The sequence below is a fragment of the Rhamphochromis sp. 'chilingali' genome (genome assembly GCF_963969265.1).
Source record: "Rhamphochromis sp. 'chilingali' genome assembly, chromosome: 17".
NCBI classification, from domain to species: domain Eukaryota; kingdom Metazoa; phylum Chordata; class Actinopteri; order Cichliformes; family Cichlidae; genus Rhamphochromis; species Rhamphochromis sp. 'chilingali'.
Window position 1 is genome coordinate 16291979 of NC_137944.1, and position 20668 is coordinate 16312646.

Sequence of the window (20668 nt, forward strand, 5' to 3'; positions counted from 1 at the left end):
CCTTATCAATGACATTCAAGGCCACACCCCCTAACGTTCACATAGAAAGGTACACTCCCCAACTGTTCCTTTGTAGTTTCCTGCTTTCTATTCTTCTTTACAACCTACTCCTTATCTCTGCATATCATAGGGGAACTGAAACATGCCACCTGCTTTAATACTTTCTCACAATGTGTATGAATGAGAGGGAAACAGGTGTAACAGTGAAACAGCAAAGAGCAGAGATAGTGAGGGTAGAGGAGTTTAAATGCCTGGGGTCAACCATGCGAAGCAACAGGCAGTGCACAAGAGAGGCGAAAAAGGGGTTAGGCAGGGAGGAGATTGTCGTAGGGATCATTTGTGACAGAAGAATAACCTCAAGAGTAAAGAGAAGGTTTACAAGATGATAATGAAACTGCTATGATGTATGAGTGACAAAAAGACGGGAGGTGGAGATGAAGATGTCAACCTGGTAGTGAGCAGAGTGGACATGATTAAAAATTAGTATATCAGACGGACAGCTCAGGTTCAGCAGTTAGAGTTAGAGAGGCGAGGCTGAGATGGTTTGGACCTGTACAGTAGAGGCATAGTGGATATAGTGGACAAAGGATGTTGAAGATGGAGCTGCAAGGCAAGAAGAAAAAAGGAAGACATGCAGAGAGTTGGTGTGACAGAGGAGGATGCTTGCGATAGGGTGAGATGGGGGAAAGAGGATCAGCTATGGTGACCTCTAAACGGAGCGGCCAGAAGAAGAAGTAAAATAAAAGTATTAGTAATAGCATTAATTTCTGGCTTATTTCGCAATGTCGCACAACACTACTTGGATTCTGACACAAAATCCTACTCTTTTCCAGAAGGGGGCAGTAGTGTAGTATTTGCGACGGCAGCCGCCTATTGTGCAGCCGAAGAAGAAGAATCAGTCGAGCTTTTATCAACTCGAAGTGGCTACGTAAATGTTAGCAAGGTGACACAAATGGTTGTTCTTTCTTTTGGATATTGTTCCCCATTGCTGACTCGACATGGGCAAGAGAGACAATCGAGTGGTGAGTGGTGCCGCATAATTTGATTAAAATTATTTGCATATATACCGCGTGACATTTAGTAAACAAGATAAAAATAAACGGGCTAGCGCTGCAGTTAGCATTGGTTAGCTTACGTACGTGTCCACTAGGTATTGTGATGCTAGGCCTGCTGTGTACGGTGGTTAGTTTAGCCGCGCATATACACACTTAGCTTGGAAATGCAACAGTGTAGATTGGTTTCTTTAATCTTTAGGCTTTCAAACAGCTTGATCGACGCAAAGCTAACGTTAGCTTAGTGCATCAGAAGGTAATCCTAAATTTGGGAGTAGTTCAGGTTTTTAGGCGAACTGCCTTGACCGTCGTTGATTGGCAGAAAATACAGCAACTACTTGTTTACTGATTACTACTGTAATTTGTGTACTCCAGTCCCTGTTTTAAATGTTGTTTAAATGCGCTGTGCCTGCTAATGTTAATGTTGGTGTTACTTTTGAGCGTTTTCCAAGTGTCTCCCCCTTTAATGTTAGCCAATGATATTATCGCCTCGGGGAGGCTCCAGGTACACATAAATCTTACACAGTAGCAGAGTCCTGCTGTAAACCCCATGCCCAGGCTCTGTTTGCCCTGTTTCACAGCTATTTTAGCGATCCAGCATGTAGTACTGGTGAATTGCAATGCATTATGCCATATTTTAAGTGTCCCTCTATTAGAAGGATGGAAATGAATGCTTTTGTCTGTGTTTCAGGCTTACATTAACCCCATTGCTGCTGCACGAGCCAGGGGGCCGGTACAGGGCTCTGGGCCAACCATTCAGGATTATTTAAGCAGACCTCGACCAACATGGTAAGTAAAGGGCAGATTTGCAGCTTAGTGGTGTAAAGTGGTGTCCTCACTTTATCATCACCACAAGAACATTTTTGGTGTACTATTAAAGAGCCAAAGGAGTCAAGGTGCACATATCTGGCAGCACAATCTTTGTTAAGGGGTTATAATAAATTCAAAACTCTAAAGCGTATGAACAGTATTAAGTAAATAAAGCTATTAGTGATTCCTAAATAAGAATACTAACCTCACCTTTAACTAGAATAATTCAGTCTTTCCCAAAAGGTGACACTTTTGGAATTAAATCCGTTTTTAAAAAATTATTTATTGTGTTTATCAGGGAGGAGCTAAAGGAACAGCTGGAGAAGAAGAAAAAGGGCTCTCGAGCCCTGGCTGACTTTGAGGACAAAATGAACGAGGTACGTTTGCATTATATACAGAGTATTTGATCAGGCATGAACTGGGCTGTTAATCAACAGTTTTCCTCTGGAGTTAGCTTACTTTTAATACTCCATGGCGGCTTTACTTGTCTATAAGTTAAAAAGACAAATGAAATCTTAAAGTTATTTAATTTGTGGGTGGCACAGGGGTGCACTTGTTCAAACATCCTGTTCAGCTGGAGCCTTTCTGTGCCTCCTGGTACTCTGGCTTCCTCCCACAGTCCAAAGATGTTTGTTTGGTTAGTTGGTTATTATTAATTGGCTGTTTATGTACAAGTGTGAGAATGTTTGATACAATGGACTCGGAGCACATATTTTACCTTCTTAGGGGAAATCTGTGTTTGCAATGGAAACATGCCCGTACTGTGAGAGCTTGAGAGTTTTTTTTTTATTTATTTTATTGTGTACAGCATCTGAAGCGTCATCACTGTTTCTCACTGTAGCCACATTGTAATTCATATTAGATGAGAATATTGCACCTTATTGAAACAGTTACCGGATAAACACCACATACTATTTTGGTAACATTGTTTCTTGCTTTTTAAGAGATGGAGGAAAGAACTCGCCAAAAACAGAGAGAAAATGTTAGGCGGAAGTGAAAAGGACAAGGAGGAGAAGAAAGACAAAAAAGAGGTATGATATGAATCCTGTATCAGATTCATGAAGTATTATTTTTATTTCTCACCTTTACTCACTTTTTGTTTCTCTGTGCTTCGTTTGCTTGGCATTTGTGTTTAGAAAAAGAAGAAGGAGAAGAAGAAATCCAGCAGGGTGAGGAGAGACCTCCAGTATTTTGATTAACAGCTGTGCCGTGTTACTGATACATACACACAGAGTGCATGTTTTCTAAACTCGTCTCTTATTCAAGCCTGTAAATGCAGTTTGTTTTTTCAAACAATCGAATAACCTCATATCTAATGAACCCTGCTTCCACTGTGTTTTGGTCAAGCATTCTTCATCTTCCTCCTCCTCATCGAGTTCTGATTCCTCCAGCAGCTCCTCCTCAGAGTCAGATGACGAGGTAAGGTCCTTTTACAATTCATTTTACATCTCATGTAGGGCTGCACGATTTTGCATAAAATGAGAATCACGATTTATTTATTTTTGCTTAGATCACGATTCTCTCACGATTTTCTTTTCCAATATAAATATTTATTGCACTTATTAACTGCACATCAACTTCGTAACAGTTGAGACTGAACATAAAAACAACAAATGTCTCACATTTTGTCGTTGCTGCAAAATGTTGTACTGCTTGTAATTCCGCCTCCACCGTTGCTCGACACTGTGTGTATAGAGCAGGTAGTGCAACATTTGAAAAGTAGTTACGTGACGGCACTGTGTAGCGTTTGTCTAGGGTGTTGATCATTTTCCTAAATCCCTTGTTTTGCTCAGTGTTGATGGGAGCCATATATTTAGCCAGGTGATAAGTAATAGCCTCCGTAATTTCTTTGTGCCTGCGGGAGTTCGACAGGTATAGGGAAGCGCTGTATAAGCTTCCTGTTATTGTTGTTTGGGGTGGTTGACCGGGACGGATTTTCTCCTGTCACTTTCTTGGCCTTTGCAGCTTCATCATCTCTCACATGCTCTCCGTTGTTTTTTCCCTGCCAGCTGGCTTCTGTATCACGTGGTATAAGGCTCCGCCCTTGTCATTTGTTGAGCAGGAAGAGTAAGCGCTTGTTTTCATGCAGATTATGTCCCGGATCAAAATGCGGTACAATTGTCATCTTCTTTTTTTTTTCTTATTCCTTTTTTAAATTTTTTTTTTTATTTTTTAAACCGTTGTCATTTGGAAATGAGATCGCACATAAGTATGAATTGAGATCGCGATTTTCTAATGATTAATTGTGCAGCCCTAATCTCATGTGCTTTATTTGAACCTAATCTAGTGTAACACAATACAGCTGCACGGCATGTAGCATTAAACGGGTTTGGGTTGGGACATTTCTGGAGTCTGCTGGATGACAGTTTACTATCAAAACTAACTCGCAATGCAAGTTTTTTGGCTTGAGCAGTCAACCCGTGTGCCACAAGGCTGTTGACTTCATATGCTGTATGTCTTTTCCCTGCCTTCTCTCACCTTAATAGAAAGGTAAAAAGCCCCCAAAAGTAAAAAAAAAAAAAAAAAAAAAAACAAGAAAAAAACTGTACATTATAGAGAGATCAGATTTATAAAGACTTTAATGGATCTTAGAAGGATTCCTGCTTTACTTCACATACAGTAAAACCCTGATTGCAGTTTTTGTTTGCACGTGCAGGATGAAAAGAAGACTGTAAAGAAGAAGCGGAAGAGAAAGAAGTCGTCATCCAGAAGAGCATCGGACAGCTCAGAGGATGAGTCAGATGCTGAAAGCAAGGTTTTTCTTTCTAATGCTGCATGTAGTTGTAGTCGATTCATTGCAGTTTTATAGAAATGGACTGTGGTGGTAATTTTTTGTCCTTTTTTTCTTTTTCCAAGAAGAAAAGGAAAAGAATAAAGGAAGAAGGTGACAGAGATAAGGTAATTTACTTTTATTCCGTTATTCACTTATCTGTCATTTTGATGGTGACACTTGATTTAAAATGCATTCCTCTGGCTTTTTTCCTCCCGAAACAACTTAAATAAATAAATCTTGTGTCCATCAGGATGAAAAGAGCCGTAGAGGAAAGAGGAAGGCTGAGAGAAGTTATAAAGGCTCATCATCAGAGTCGTCTGCTGACTCTGATGATGATGAGGCAGTAAGTATTATTTCTGTCTCTATCACACATTTCTGCAGTCATTATTTTTTTATTGCTAATGTATCCATCGCCTCACTTAACAAATAGACTTGAAGTAGTTGAGCGTTACTCTTTGTTCATCCTTTGTTCCTCTTTTGCTTATTTGGTCCTCTCGGCTTTTAAATGTAATAGCTCCTCACTGTAATTGCTCCCCTGATAATTTTTTTTTTTTTTTGGTCAGAGCTGAGTCAATCTTATTCTCAGGTCAGATATTTATGGCAGTCTGTCTTCACTGCTGTTTGCACACGAACGGATTGTTTGTGCAGACCAAGGCTTTTTATAGCTGATTAAAACTGAACTTAAAATTAGATCAGAAAAAATGTTTTGGTAAAATAAAATCAGAAAACTAGATGTCTTAGGGGGGAAAATTGAAACTAACAGAAATAATCTTATAAAAATAAAAAGCTAATTGGCAAATACAAACCTGTAGTGGCTCTGGTCCAGATGTCACCTGAGTTTTTCAGAGGGCTTCTGTTGTAATCACAAAGGGGTCGGTTACTCATTAGTGATCCTCCTGTTTTGCACATAAAAGAAGCCTCCAACCAAAATACTTGAATAAATCACATGTTTGTTTCTGTCTGCTGACTTTTTGAGCACTATTTATTTAGATGTTATTTTCTTATTTAAGCATTCACCCTGAGATGCACATGTAGACATCGGATAGAAATACGAACCACTTTGATTTATGTCTTGAATTGTTACCTTTTCATTCTGATAGTTATCTGGACAAAGCCTTAGTTACTTTAATCATTCAAGCAGTCAAACTGAACCATTTTTCATGTTATTCAATGGAGCCTTTTACATTTCAGCCCTGTCAGATTGAGGCCGTTCGCTGGTGTCCCTCTTTAAACCTCGTACTTGGATACAGTAGCGATACAGAACAAAAGTCAAATCGGTTTCATTTTTCCTAAAATGTTTATGCAACCAGATGTTCAAGCTCTCGTGTCTCTTTACTGTAGGGGGAAGTCAATCTTTGTGTCAAGTTTCTTTATCCGATTAAATGGTGTTCTTAGCCAAGCCAGCTTCATTTATAAAGCACTTTTAAAAATAGCAACTGCTGAACATAGGAGTAAAACAGCCTTAAGAATTTAAATAAGTAAATAAATATATTCAAATTACAAAACACAAGATGCAATAAATAAAATAAATAAATAAATGATAATCTCAAACTGGGTCACATGCCCATCTTTAACTAACCAGTGATCTGTACTGCATGTATTGTATTTAATAATTCAGAAGAGGGATAAAGGAGTCATGAAGACTTATGTTTGACAACATCTTTAATCCTGGATTGACCACACAGCTGTTACAGCTGTTGCAAAATTTCCACTATTGTGAAATATTAGGGGAATTGTTTTTCCTTTCTTTTTTTAAATTCTTCGTCACCTTTCAACTTTCTACTCCTGCAGGTTGAAGCCAAGAAAAAAAAGAGAAGCAGCGAGGAAAAGGAGAAATTCACAGTGAGACATTTTACTTCATTTCCTATTTCAAGACAGTCCGCAAACAAGATTTTGTGAGCGGAGCAGTAGATCTTTGTACATCGTTCAAAAGACGAATCAGTCGCTAAAATGCAGAAGTTTTTTTTTTTTTTTCCAGGATAAATCCAAGAAGAAGAGGAAAAGGAAGCACAAAAAACATGGCAGAAAAAAGAAAAAGAAGACGGCGTCTCAGTCGGACTCGGACCTCGACTGAAAACACGTCTTCCATTTTTCTGACAGCTCAAAAGTAGAGTCATGTTTGCCTTTGACTACCAAAAACTACTCGCATCCAATTTTTGGGGATTTCCACCTATACAGGGGAAGCAGCAGGCCTAAATGCTCGGCTTCTATGTGTGAAGTGAAAATTGGGAAGAAAGTGCTGGTCCCTCTAAGTGGAAACAAATAGTGCATATCTTTTTTGTTTTGTTTTACCACCATGATTTTTCTGCATTATTGGTCTGAAGTTCACTCAAAGACAGGACTGAACTCCCCCCCCCCCCCCCCCAAATCTCTTTCTGGAGATTTGAGTGTGCCTGGCACTCCCCACCGCCTTCAGAACGCTAGCCCTCTAGGAGTTAGCCTCTGTGCTTCATACCTGACATCTTTCATTGCTACACGAGGCTGTTGATGCTAGTGCCTGCGTGATGCATGTAGACGTGATGACCAGATGTCTCGCCAGCTTCATATTGAAGTTGGCCATTGTTGTAAGAAATGAGCTGCACAGTCATACAGTAATACAAGGGATAATTGTTTTTGTTAGATGAGTTGTTACGCTGCAGTGTAGTTGTACAAACAATGGAGTTCAATAATAAAGTATTGTTTTAACCTTTGCTGCTGTTATGTAGTTACAACACTGATGCCAGAAAGTGTTGTTTGCAGGTCTCCAGGTTGCTGGACCCAGTTCTCCATTCTGTTTCTGAAACCAGAAAAAGAAACACAAATATGTAAGCCTCACTAAGACTTTAAATGCCTGTTACTGAACCATGAGTCTGACTTTGTGTTTGAATCTGTCATACCTCGAAATGAATGAGATGCCTCACCGATGAAACCACAGGAGCCGAAAGTGTGACACCATTGTGGAAAGTGTTATGAGCTTCATTTTTCCATATTTTGTCTCTAAGGAGCCAGACTCGTATTTTTTCAAGTGGTCTCAAGCAACAGTTCTGCAGGCTTTCTGAAAGGCTTTCACTCACTTTCAGCCCAGTGCTTCTACCTGACATTTTTAGAGGATTTTTTTTTTGTTTGTTAAGCCACTTAACTCTGACCTGTGAATGATTCAAGCATAAAAACAGCACCTTACAACCTGAGGGATGAACCTATTTGTATCTACACACAACTTGGCAAAGAACCAGTTTTAAATTGTATCTAGGCTTCAGTCTATGAAAAATGGCAAAGATAACACTGACAGAAATAAAATTCTTTTTTTTATACCAACAAAGTGGTTCCACAGGAGATGAACACCATCTGAAAGTCATATCCTTAAGAAAGGGGGGGAAAAGACCTAGGAGGTGCATCGGGCCCTTCAGCTTCAGTGAACAGCAGGTAGATCATCAGAAATGGTCTCAGAGGGACGGTGGCTGTTAAAAGGCCATTCCTAAGTAAAGGAAACAAGGAGAAAAGGCTGGGGAATGTCAAGTTACACAAGAACAGGACAGAAAATCAGTGGCAACAGGTCTTATGAACTTTGAAAATTTAGCTTCAAATTGCCATCTATAAATGCAGGAGAGTGATCGCTGGAGGCTCTGTCACGGTTGGGGCCATTTTAGCAAGTGGCTGAGATATATTGTCAAAATTGATGGCATTATGAAAACAAAGTTCTTTCAGAGTTTGGACCACCATGCAAATACCATCTGGAAATCATCTGGTTGGCAACAGCTTCATTTTTTATCATGACAATGATCCCAAATGCGCTGCCAGTGCAGTAAAAGCATACCTGGATAGAAAAATGCAGAGTAGAACACGTTTAGCCATGGATTGGCATGCAGTAATTTCCCTAACGTATAAAAGTGGGAACTGAGAATTAATGTGGGGGTGGGGGTGGGGGTATTGGTTTCCTTTGAGCAAAGATGTGCTGGCATTTCGTAGTTTAGGTGATTTCAATAATAATAAAAAAAATAAAGCTTTCACCAACTGTGAGCGTAAAGGCCAAATAAAAGTTTGAGAACATTTACCCACTCATCACAGTGACAGCACTGTGTCTCAGTGAGACTTCACAGGCAGGTCTTGTGATCAAAACAGTGCGAGGTATGAAAGGTTAATGTGTGCTCATAAAGCCTTGTTTAATCTTTAAGTTTCCCAGTAAACAATGCATTTCCCTTTAAAAATAGAAGCTTTATCTGTGGGCGTGAGCTACAGTAGTTCCAGAAACCTTAAAAACTGCTATATGACTGTCACAGGACAGAAGTGCTGTGATGTGAAGTCAAGCTCTCAGCTGCTCCTCAGTGGGCGGGTCTTACCTGCACTATAAAAAGCCATGCAAGTTTCAGTGCGAAGTGGAAGTGCGAAATATATGACAGGAAACTGTTGAATCTCTTCCCTATCTGAAGGTTTGTGACTCAAAGATTTGATTTTAAAATCTTTTATGGGCAATTTATTGGTTTAATATCCTCTTTTGTAAGTTTAATTTGAGAGCAAGAAGTTTTCAAAGAAGCGAACGTGAAACTGTAGGTACAGGAGTACATATGATCAAAAAGTCTGACTTGTAAGCTGCGAAGAAATATGCACTTTATCTACTTTTTAATATCACCTTGATGTCAGTTGAAAAGAATTAAAGGGAAAAGGAAAAAGTCACTGTGATGCTCTTCCCTCCAGATGTCGAGGCTCACTCTGTGGTTGTCAGTCGAGGTGTTTGTGTGGGGATTTGCTTCTTGCTCTATCACGTGTCCTGATGGGAGTACTTGCTCAGACATCTCTACCTGCTGCAAGACTGAGTATGGATATGGCTGCTGTCAGTATCCAAAAGTAAGTCTATATTCACACAAATATAACTTTCCATTAGTGTTGTTGCTTTGTTTTGTTTTTTTATTTATTGTTTTGCTTGTTGTTGGTTTTGGAAGTCAGATTGGAAATAAGTCTTATTCACTCTGCAGGCAGTGTGCTGCGCAGACATGGCCCACTGCTGTCCGTCAGGGTATCGCTGTAACCTGGTGACACAGCTGTGTGAGAAACTGGACCAGCCGTGGCTGAGCATTCCCATGGTGAAGAAGGACGCTGCACAGAAACTCACATACCCTTTCCTCTATAAGCCAGCGCTGCCTTCAGTACCTGCCTTTGTCATCCCTATGTCAGAGGACAAAGAGAGCATGAACGAGGTAGGACACACTGCGCTTACAACATTTAAAGGCTGCCTGTCGCTTTAACTCCTCACTTTGTTGAAAAGAAGCGATGTTACACAAAGAATCAAGGAGTTAATAAATAAAGCAATAACGCAGGATCACATGAGTTCACCAGTCACATGAATGTGATGACAGCTGTGGGTTTGCTCACTTATATTGCAAGACTGCTGTAATCATTTTATATGTGACAAGAAAAGAAGTGCACGTGCATCAGCTGTTTCTCACCACGATGAGAGCATACCTGGACAGCTGCTGATTTTTGCAACTTTGCATCCTTTAGCTCTGTGTAGTTTTCCTCGTGGGTTTCAGAAATACTGCTGCTCCTTAGATGGCCAAGTAAAGTAAAAAAAAAATCCTGGTTTAACTTGATTAATTAAATACAAAAAGAAACCAGTTTTTTTAAGGACTTTTAGATAAAATCACACACGCATACACACAGAAAAAGTTCAGTTCCTTGGAGTTGTTAGTCTGCTTGCACACTCTGTTTATCGGTTCCTCTTGTCAGAGGAGGACAACAGTGGCACAGTCTTGGACGTGGATATTACTTTGATTTTTATTGCTTAAAAGGACAAGATTGCAATGGTAAGGTGCAAAGTGCATACAGGACAGAAACAACTGCATCGTGCTGCTGAAGCAACTTTGCAAGCACCTGCAAACATTTGACCCACAGCATGCAGTCAGTTTTCGCAATTGTAATGTCTTTGATATGCTACGATGTATAATAAATTTGTATCAATTCCCATCCCTACATACAAAGTGTACATTGAGTGACAGCTCAGATAGACTTTATCCCCCATTTAAGAGAATTGATGAATGGACTCATTTTTGGATAAGAGGAACAGGCTAATAGTTAGCTTGTCCTTCCCGTTTTGCAGATACCAGAACCAGCTCTAACACACGTCGGCTCCCCTGAGGCTCAAGTCATTCGTTGTGATTCCCTACATTACTGCCAGGGGGGGATGTCTTGCTGCCAGGCATCCTCAGGCCAGTGGAACTGCTGTCCCTACCCACTGGTAAGGATTGTACATAAATCCCAGAAATGCCATCACCTCTTGCTGGAATAAGGTTGGTGTTTTGTTCTAACACAAACACTTTTGACTGATTTCAGGGCCAGTGTTGTGCAGATGGTCTGCACTGCTGTGAGTATGGATACACCTGCGAGGCCTCCTCCTTGAAATGCAGAAATTCTTACTCTTGAGATTTCTCGGGGCTGCACAAATAATGTTGAATATATATATATATATTTTTTCTTTTTTTAATTTTTAAAATTTTTTAAACTATTTTACTTCAAGATTTGTCAAGATTTTGCTGAAAATTGTTAGACACACTGCCTCATCTGAGATAGAAGCCGATCAGCTTCACAAGAAGACAGCAAGTGGGTAATTGATGTTATATCCACGTAAGATTACTTTAAGTATCTGTTGGCTGTTTTGTGTTTAAATTGATACTTCTGCGTCACTGGACAGTCACCATTTAACTTCTGTTTTTTTTTCTTCTCACCATTTAACTTCACAAATTAGCTTCACAAGATTTCCTGCAACCATTTATTTCCACTGCGGTCATGTTGAAAATGTCTAATGTCTGGATTCTTTTCATAAACTGAAAAATCAAAGGCTTTTCTGCTGTTTTCAAGTCAAATTTTTGTATTGAAAGTTTAAAACATGAGAACATTTCCAAATAAAAATGATAGAAATGTGAGTTTTCATGCCGCAAAATGTTGGTGTGTTGGTGTGACCGGTTGCAAGGTCACACTGCCACATAAAGAAGTGGATGACTGGAAGGTGAAAGCTTTTTTAAAAAAAAGTATTTATTTTTGTGTGTTTTATTCTTTCTTTTACTTTGTTTGTCTCCTATCTGACCAACTGGATATAGCAGCAGACATGCTGAGTTTGCTGCAAATCAGGCACCACAGCCGGGTTTCTGCAGGTGGCAGCAGATTTAGAATTATGGAGAAATCAAGAAGAAGCTGATGGTGCAACACCGTTAGATGAGGAAAGACAGTAACACAATAGTGTTGGAGGAGGAATGGTAAAGTTATGGTAAAAAAAAAAAAAAAAAGGGAAGTGAAACAAAGACAGGCTCCATTTTACAGCCAACACTCAAACACATGTCAAAAGGAAGAAGTGTGGCAATAACCAGTAAAGACTGGGTCTATATGGAGAGAAAGGTCTTACAAAGTGTAAACTAAGATTTCCAGTGTGCAGTGATTTGTGTGCATTTTTTTTTTGTGTGAGAGAGTCATAGATTTTTATTATGAGCTTGGATCAAAATATAAAGACATTAAAACAGTGCTTGGCTGTAGACACAGTTTTAATATAAGTTAAACTTAGTTAAGTTAAATGAAGTAGGGTTGGTTTGCTCTTAAAATAATGACATTTGTGTATATATTGCTTACACAAGATTAATAAAACATTAACACCATAATTGGCTTTCTTTTCCTTCAGAAACACACCAAACAATATCATATTTAAGGTAAATGGGGTAATTTGAATCCCACTCGATTGAAGCCAGGCATGAAAATCCAACCAAATGATTTGCATAAAATTGCACAAAAAAATAGATGGTCCAAATCCAGTGCACACACATTTACAAAGCAATTAGAGTTTAGCTTCAGAAATCTGAGGATTTTCTCTTCCAAAAACTTTCTGTACATGTAAATGTCTCACATTCATCTGGCTGCCTTACAAAACCTTAAATATGTGCGCACGGATCGCCACATCTGGTTTTGAGAATTTCAGACTGCCAGCTTTGCACAGATCCACAAACGTAGGCTGCCTTCATGTCCCAGTGTAAAACCGGGACATCTGAGCTTCCTCTTCCTCCTCCTTTTAATGTATGTTTTTAAAGTAGGCATTTCGTTTATCTTAAAAAAACAGAATAAGACACCTCTCCAACAGAAAACATAGATTTAACAACTAAAGGCATTACACAGTAGGGATACAAATAACATCCAGTAAGGGAATATATGGTTTAAATAAACTGCTACGACTTAGTGAATTATTCAGGATTAGTCATTAGCTAACATTAGTGTTAGCCTGCTATTACCAGAGAATGGTAAGATTAGCATCAACGTCTTATTCCACATTACATGGATTATATCTATATTTAAAATATACAGAGATTAGTTGGCATACACTCACTCCAGAGGGCGACTGAGAGTGATGCACAACCACGGTGATCCCTCTATCTGCAGATGTGCACTGACTTTTGAAAGCAAAACAAACAAACAAAAAAAGTGAGGAAGTGAGAGTGATTTTACCTGTTTTAGACATTTGTACGTTTTTTCAAGGAGTAAACTATCTGATTCGTGAAGCTGAACTTGAAAAATTGTGCATAAATACCGCACCAGTCTCGTAACACTTTCGAGGCACGTTTCTCTCTATAGGTCTGTGTGTACTCAGTTATGTGTTGGCAGTAGTTTGCGAGCACCTGAACAGAAACTGTGGATCAGGATTTAATGAAATGCAACAACTTATAACACAAAGAGAAGCCTCATGAAAGGAGAACTGAAGCACAAGTTACAATGTTTTGTATCGTGGTCGTGAGCGAGGGTTAGTATAGTTCGCTAGAACTGGAAGTAACTAAAAGTAGCTAACAAAAACTATATTTTGTTTATATATATATATATATATATATATGTGTGTGTGTGTGTGTGTGTGTGTGTGTGTGTGTGTGTGTGTGTGTGTGTGTGTGTGTGTGTGTGGAGAGAGCGGATGAGAAACATCTTACACTTTGCTAATATGGGCACATTTTTTAACACGTGAAACAATTAATATTGTAAGTGAGAGTGCAGTTAGAACAAGATAACTTGCAGAAGGGGTACTTCTTACTTTTATTTTGTTATTATTTTACAAGCAATTTTAATTGAGTGCGAGGTGTCTTTGAGTGTTTTGAAAGTCTAAAAATAAACTCTTCTTCTTATTATTTATTTTTTACTTTTATACTTTAAGTACATTTACAAGTGTATACTTTTTCACTTTTACTTGCATAAATAAGTTGAATAAGTACTTCAGTGTCTCAGTCACAGGACACAGGGGTGTCACGTGAAGTGAAACTTTCATTTTTGTGCAGTGGGAGTGTCTGACCTCTAATATAAAGAGCAGTGTTTGATACCACAGAAGGGAAATAGTGAAAGGCATCACAGGAAGCTGTTGAATTTCTTCACTATCTAAAGGTAAAGGTTACAAAAAAGTTTACTTCTTCTACGGTGAATTATGCTTTTGTGTTAGTGTTACATTAAAGTTACAAAGTCTGACCTTGATACTCCAAAGAGACAAAATCTACAGTCATTTTGCTACTGTCTTCCAGATGTTGACGATCACTCTGTGTTTGTCATTCGGTGTGTTTCTGTGGGGATTTGCTTCATGCTCTATCGCATGTCCTGATGTGAGTACTTCCCCAAACAACGCCACCTGCTGCAAGGCTAAAATCAGCTTTGGCTGCTGTCCTCATGCACATAAAAGTCAGAAACTTTCCACCAGTGCAGTAACTTGATTGTTGGTTGTTAAAAGTTCTGCTGGTCTTACTTTGCAGGCCATGTGCTGCGCCGACCTGCTCCACTGCTGCCCTTCAGGATATCGCTGTAACCTGGTTACCATGAATTGTGAGAAATTAGACCAGCCGTGGCTGACCATACCCATGGTGAAGAAGGAGGCTGCGGAGAAACCAAACACCCCTGAACTGCCTGGAACTCCACTCCAGGAGCTTAAAGAGAGCCACGTCCCAGATCAAATAAAGAAATCAATGGTCCACTGTGACAGTTACACCTACTGTCCTGATGGCACTACTTGCTGCAGACACCCACAAGGAGGCTGGACCTGTTGTCCCTACTCTCCTGTGAGTCAGCCTAAATATTCTTGTGCAATAAGACATATGATTGTAATAAAATTCCTTTTAGCTTCCACTGCCATGAAACAAGTTTGCAGCTATGATAATTATTCTTTTGAGAGACTAAAAGTGTTTCTTGCAGGGCAAATGTTGTCTGGATGGCTACCACTGCTGTCCAATTGGATTTGACTGTGACCGAACCTACCAGCACTGTGTGAGGGAAAAACTCACATATCCTTTCCTCCGCAAGCCAGCACTACCTTCAGGACCTGCGTCCTTCATCCCATCTTCAGAGGAAGACGACAATTAGAAGAAGGTAGGAAACGCCACACTCTAACCACCTTCACATGTGGAGAACATCCTGGGATAATTTCACTCACTGTTCAGATCAAATTTCAAGGCTACATTTTAGACTTTCTTTGTTTACTGGTGTTATATCAAATGATGGCGTGCACATCTGATCACCAACCAGGATTGAACAACAGCTAAATATACTGATAGTTGTGGGTTTGATCATTTATGTTGACAGACTACTGTGACATGATGAACCTGCTCTAACCAGCTGTTTCTTGTCCTGATGAGGTCATAGAGTATTATTACCAAATTTGGATCTTTCAGCTCTGCGTAGTATTTCTGCATCGTTTTGCAGCCTTGAAAGATTCCTATAAATCCAAAGTATGCTGGCTTCCCAAAACACACAGCAGACAAGCTAATTCAGCTACTAGCCTGCAAGCATAGTGAAGCATGTAGCAGCCCAAGGACCAGAAATCACAGCTTGTTTCTGTGGCCCCTTAGTGGCCAAATAGAAAACTTAGGGCACAGGTGTCGAACTCCTGGCCTTGAGGGCCAGAGTCCTGTAGGTTTTAGATGTGTCCTTGATCCAACACAGCTGTTTTAAATGGCTAAATTACCTCCACAACATGTCTCGAAGTTCTCCAGATGCCTGGTAATGAACTAATCATTTGATTCAGGTGTGTTGACCCAGGGTGAGATCTAAAACCTGCAGGACACCGGCCCTCGAGGCCTGGAGTTCGACACCCCTGACTTAGGGAGAAACTTAGTGAGATGACTATAATATGTTGTTCTAACACAAAGACTTGCACTAATTTCAGGCCCACTGGAGAAAGAGTCACCAGTCATCTCCACAGACCAGCTAAGCAAACTTTTCACTGAGGTCATCATGTGTTGAAAATGCCTAATCCCTATTGTAGAAATAGGGAAATCATTAATGATTTCAAGCTAATCTCAAATCATCTTATCGATTGTTTTTTAAATAATGAAAATGTGTTTTTCATCTATTCCATTCTCCTATACTGCCTATGTGACTGAGTGTCAGTGAATATAGACCAGTATGATGTTACGATGGTGAGGTGAAAATGTTTTGATTTGTTTTATGATTTTTTTCCCATTCCTTTGTATACTTTTGTCCAGCTTCACCAATAAAAAAATCATAGCGTCTTCTTCCCAGCTGTGTCATGCAGTCATTTATTTATCATCTTTTCACGTCACAGTTTGAGTGCCCATGAACACCTCAGCCTGCCCAATACCAGCCCAGCATAATGCATTTGTGCCGTTACGGGTGCATGTCTGATGCAAGGGCGTGAACACCTTTCTCATATCACCACTCTGAAGACCGATGGGCGTTGTCAACAGGTTTACTGACATTCAAAAGGGTAAAACTAAAAACAAGACAAAAAATACAGTCAAGACATACATAAGCGTAGCATAACATACATTTATACACCGCAGTACTAATACACAGCATACGTCTAATTATATAAACTTTTATACAACTACTGAGGCCATCTCAGACGACCTCCGACATCGCGGATAGCTAGCTTAGCACCGAGATTAGCTTTACGGTCAAATACTGCGCTAGCGGCAACATAATGTACAAAAACAAGTTGTAATTTAACTAAGTACATACCGGCGATACAACCGTAAACCAAAGATGTAGACAGTAAATTTTCCGACAGGACACCATAAGCCGTGTGCCGATATGTCTCGCTTTCTTTCGCTCGCTTCCTTTCCTTGAGCTGACTTCCTGTTCAATAAAGTTGTTTCAAAACAAACCATTTCTACGGTGCATTACTTGAAACGACCACAGAGGGCGCTAAAAACATAACTAACAACGTACTGGGAATAATATTTTAGTGATACAGAACACTCCCCGCCTGGTGTGAATAAACGCCACGATTAAACGTTGAAGAAAACAACACGTTAAGAAGGCACCAAGGGTACGATCTCTGAGATAGGTCTGGTCAACACCTTTGTACCATCTGATTTAACTACCTTAATTTCCACGGTACGTATTTTACCATCTTTACTTGGGAACACCTTAGTTATGAGACCAAGAGGCCACTCATTTCTTGGCACTCGACTGTCTTTGAGTACCACAACATTTCCTAAGCTCACGTTAGGCTGGCTAGACTGCCATTTGCGGCGTGGCTGTAGGGTAGGGAGAAACTCTTTCCTCCATTTGTCCCAGAAGATGTTCGACAGGTGCTGAACCTGGCGCCACTGATGTTTGTAGAGGTCTGATGCTGTGAATTTTTCAGCTGGAGCCTGAAGGGGTGCTACCTTTTGAGTCAGGAGAACAGCTGGAGTCAAGATAAAGGGGTCACTTGGGTCTGATGAAACCGAGACGAGGGGTCTACAGTTTATGATAGCAGCCACCTCTTTTATTCTGGTTGACGCTTCCTCTTGTACGTCGTGAAGACACAAACCACGGACCAAACACATCTAAGCCCACATTCGTGAACGGGGGATCCGTTGTGAGACGGTCTGGAGGGAGGTTTGACATTTTCTGTGTGCTCAAAGGAGCACGAAGTCTTTTGCAGGTAACACAATGATAGATGATTGTGCTCACTTTTCTTTTACCGCCCACTATCCACCATCCTGCGGAGCGAACGGCTCCTTCTGTGAAAAGGCGACCTTGATGCTGGGTCTGCTCGTGGTAGTGCTTTATGAGAAGCGCTGCAACATGGTGGTGGCCAGGAACTATGAGAGGGTTTTTCTCACCTTGGCTAATGTTTAAGTCTCTGATGCGACCACCTACTCTAAGGAGTCCTTCTTTGTCCAGATAGGGGTCTAAGGTTTTGAGATGACTGGTTTTGGGTAGTTTTCCATGTTTTTGCACACACTTGATTTCTTCAGCATACACGTCCTGCTGTACTGCTCGAATGACAAGGTTCTGAGCTTGCTTTAACTCATCCACAGTAAGTCCCGTTTCACAGTAATGCCAGCCGTTACAGTGATTGGCTTTGCCTGGTGGTGATTTGAAGTTGTGGATGACATGTATTAGTCTAGAAAGAGCACGTGTGAGGGATTTCCAGGTAGAAAACTTGGTGAATCTGTCTGAGCCCAGTTCTTTAGTTGAGGCTGTTGTTTTGAGTGCGGTTACCTGAGGTCTTACATCTGCGTCCATGTTGGGTTCTACAAGGTCATAGGAGTCATTTGGAGAATTCTGAATCTGATGTAAAAGGTCAGGGCCGGTGAGCCAGTTACTAAGCGGCAGCTGGAATGCAGGAACAGAACGAGTGGCGTGATCTGCAGGGTTCTGACTGCTAGCTACATAGTGCCACTGGCATGGCTGAGAAGATCTGCGGATTCTAGTCACACGATTACTGACATAGACATAAAATCTTCTAGACTCGTTGTAGATGTAACCTAGGACTACTTTACTGTCTGTGTAGAAAGTAGTGTGATCTAGTTTACAGTCAAGTTCATCTGAGATAAGATCTGCGAGCTCAACCGCTAAAACGGCAGCACTAAGCTCTAATCTTGGAATAGTCTGATCTGGGCGTGGTGCTAGCTTAGCCTTACCCATTACAAAGCCTACTTGACTGTGTCCTTCTGCATCTGTCACTTTTAAATAGGCCACTGCAGCTATGGCTTTGGTAGATGCGTCTGAAAAAACACACAACTCTTTTTTCACGGCTGTTGAAGGGGAAATGTCTGTGTATGCTCTGGGAATGGTCATGTTAGGCAAGTCTTTGAGTGAGTCTTTCCACTGTGTCCAAGACTCTTCCATTTCGGGAGGGAGTGGAGCATCCCAGTCCCCATTTTCAGCTGTAAGTTCGCGTAGAATCGACTTCCCCTGTATGGTGACTGGTGCTACAAAACCCAGCGGATCATAGAGACTGTTTATTGTTGATAGAACACCTCGTCTGGTAAAGGGTTTTGACTCATCAGATACTTCAAAGGTGAAGCGGTCTTTACTTAGGTCCCAGAGGAGACCTAGGCTACGCTGCATGGGCACCGAATCACTTTCGAAGTCCAGGTTTTTTAGATTTTTGGCATGATCTTAGTAAGTAAGTAAATAAGTAAGTAAAATTTATTTATATAGCACATTTCACAGATAAAAATCACAAAGTGCTTTACAGTAAGATCAGACATACAAGTAAAAATTAATTAAATTAATTAAAAGCCCGTTTGTATAAAAATGTCTTCAGCTGCTTTTTAAAGGAGTCAGTAGAGTCTAGACAGCGTAAAGACAACGGCAGAGAGTTCCACAGCCTAGGTGCCAGTGCCTGAAAAGCTCGATCCCCACGTGTTTTAAATCTAGTACGTGGGACCACCAGTAGCCTCTGACCTGAAGACCTAAGTGCTCGGGATGAAGCATGAGGTTTCAACAGGTCAGAGATATACTGGGGAGCTTCACCATGCAGAGCTCTAAAAGTTACAACTAAAATTTTAAAATGAACCCTAAAATTTACAGGCAACCAATGAAGAGAAGCCAGAACTGGAGTAATGTGTGACCTCTTGTTTGTACCAGTTAAAAGTCTTGCCGCTGCATTCTGTACAGACTGAAGGCGATCCAGAGCTGATTTGTTAAGACACGTAAAAAGACCGTTACAATAATCCAATCTTGAGTCGGGAATGCCTCTAGTACTTCCTTCCTGTTTGCTGCTATTTTATGCAGTCTTAAGTTTGAGTTTGCAAGTGCGTCTCGGGTTCTTTGGAGTAGAGATATGGCTTTTTCAACAGTAGGTAGAGATTTGAGTCCGTCATCAACGTAGAAGTCACGCATGACAAACTGCTTCACATCTGCATCGCAGTCCGGTTCAACGCGTTGGACAGACTGGTGCAGGCCATATATGGCTACTGCTGGCGATGGGCTGTTCCCAAAGACGTGGACCGTCATTCTGTACTCCACAACTTCTTTGGAAATGTCGTTGTCACGGAACCACAAGAAGCGTAAGTAGTTCCTGTCTTGCTCTCGCACGTTGAAACAGTAAAACATCTGTTCGATGTCTGCTGTGAAGGCAACGGCTTCTTTTCTGAAGCGTATTAGGACCCCAAGCAATGAGTTATTAAAATCTGGTCCTGTTAACAGAACGTCATTCAGGGATACGCCTTCATACTTGGCGCTGCTGTCGAAGACGACCCTGATCTGCGTGGGTTTACGGGGATGGTAGACACCGAATAATGGCAGATACCAACATTCCTCATCCTCTTTTAGTGTAGGGGCGATCTCTGCATGTTTGTTTTGGAATATTTTGTCCATGAAGGTGATGAAATGTTCCTTCATCTCTTTCTTCTTTTCAAAGGTGCGAAGAAGAGACATTAGGCGATTCAGGGCCTGTGGTCTGTTGTTAGGGAGCTTTCGGCGTGGATTTTTAAATGGTAAAGGAGCTGTCCAACTGTTATCTGTGTCTTTTGTTAGTCCTTCCTCCATTATTTTTAAGAAGGCATTGTCCTGGATGGAAGGTGAGATGTAGTTGTCATTTCTGGTTTGTTTGAACACATTACATCCTAAATGATCAGGTTCACAAGCACTGTCTGCCAGCTGGGAGCTGAAGTTGAGTGGAACTTGTATCCCACAATGTTTCTCTTTTATGTTGAAAACATTAGGACATGGCTCGAATGCTGTGGGACGTCCCCTTTCAGTTGCATTTGTGAACAGAGTCCTTACTGCAGGAGTTCTGTGGACGTCACCTAAACACACGTTTCCTACTATGACCCATCCTAGGTCCAATTTTTGAGCATAGGGTGCGTTGTTAGGGCCA

General features: G+C 40.7%; 2 protein-coding genes across 8 annotated transcripts; both read left to right on the forward strand.

Annotated features, from left to right (window-relative positions):
- The first annotated feature begins 892 nt into the window (after nt 1–892).
- Nucleotides 893–7325, forward strand: fam133b (family with sequence similarity 133 member B). 2 transcript variants are annotated; one of them, XM_080863798.1, is made up of 11 exons: nt 893–1022; nt 1744–1841; nt 2161–2239; nt 2807–2893; nt 2999–3031; nt 3210–3281; nt 4519–4617; nt 4719–4760; nt 4886–4978; nt 6427–6477; nt 6614–7325. In XM_080863798.1, exons 1-11 carry the CDS (start codon nt 999–1001, stop codon nt 6707–6709), a joined length of 774 nt encoding a protein of 257 aa, XP_080719924.1. In that variant the 5' UTR covers nt 893–998; the 3' UTR covers nt 6710–7325. The 2 variants fall into 2 exon arrangements, with proteins under 2 accessions (XP_080719924.1, XP_080719925.1); XM_080863799.1 differs by having other exon boundaries at nt 4722–4760.
- A 140-nt stretch (nt 7326–7465) lies between these two features.
- Nucleotides 7466–16054, forward strand: LOC308385069 (progranulin-like). Of its 6 annotated transcripts, none has more exons than XR_013969454.1 (5): nt 7466–9456; nt 9585–9806; nt 10706–10843; nt 10939–11205; nt 13902–13967. XR_013969454.1 is itself a non-coding variant. In XM_080863800.1 (5 exons), the coding sequence occupies exons 2-5, from the start codon at nt 9307–9309 to the stop codon at nt 11026–11028; spliced, it is 600 nt and encodes a 199-aa protein (XP_080719926.1). In that variant the 5' UTR covers nt 7466–9041; the 3' UTR covers nt 11029–12713. The 6 variants fall into 6 exon arrangements, 5 of the variants coding, with proteins under 5 accessions (XP_080719926.1, XP_080719930.1, XP_080719927.1 ...); XM_080863800.1 differs by lacking the exon at nt 13902–13967 and having other exon boundaries at nt 7466–9041; nt 9307–9456; nt 10939–12713; XM_080863803.1 differs by lacking the exons at nt 7466–9456; nt 9585–9806; nt 10706–10843; nt 10939–11205 and adding exons at nt 14139–14216; nt 14364–14666; nt 14800–14973; nt 15770–16054 and having other exon boundaries at nt 13539–14004.
- The last annotated feature ends 4614 nt before the right edge of the window (nt 16055–20668 follow it).

Coding starts and splice junctions, on each gene's coding strand:
- fam133b (XM_080863798.1), top strand. CDS start 999: ATGGGCAAGAGAGACAATCGAGTG. Junction 4,618..4,718: donor AGTCAGATGCTGAAAGCAAG/GTTTTTCTTTCT, acceptor TCTTTTTCCAAG/AAGAAAAGGAAAAGAATAAA. Junction 4,979..6,426: donor ACTCTGATGATGATGAGGCA/GTAAGTATTATT, acceptor CTACTCCTGCAG/GTTGAAGCCAAGAAAAAAAA.
- LOC308385069 (XM_080863804.1), top strand. CDS start 9,307: ATGTCGAGGCTCACTCTGTGGTTGTCAGTCGAGGTGTTTGTGTGGGGA. Junction 9,693..14,471: donor CGTGGCTGAGCATTCCCATG/GTGAAGAAGGAC, acceptor ACCATACCCATG/GTGAAGAAGGAGGCTGCGGA. Junction 14,667..14,799: donor CCTGTTGTCCCTACTCTCCT/GTGAGTCAGCCT, acceptor TGTTTCTTGCAG/GGCAAATGTTGTCTGGATGG.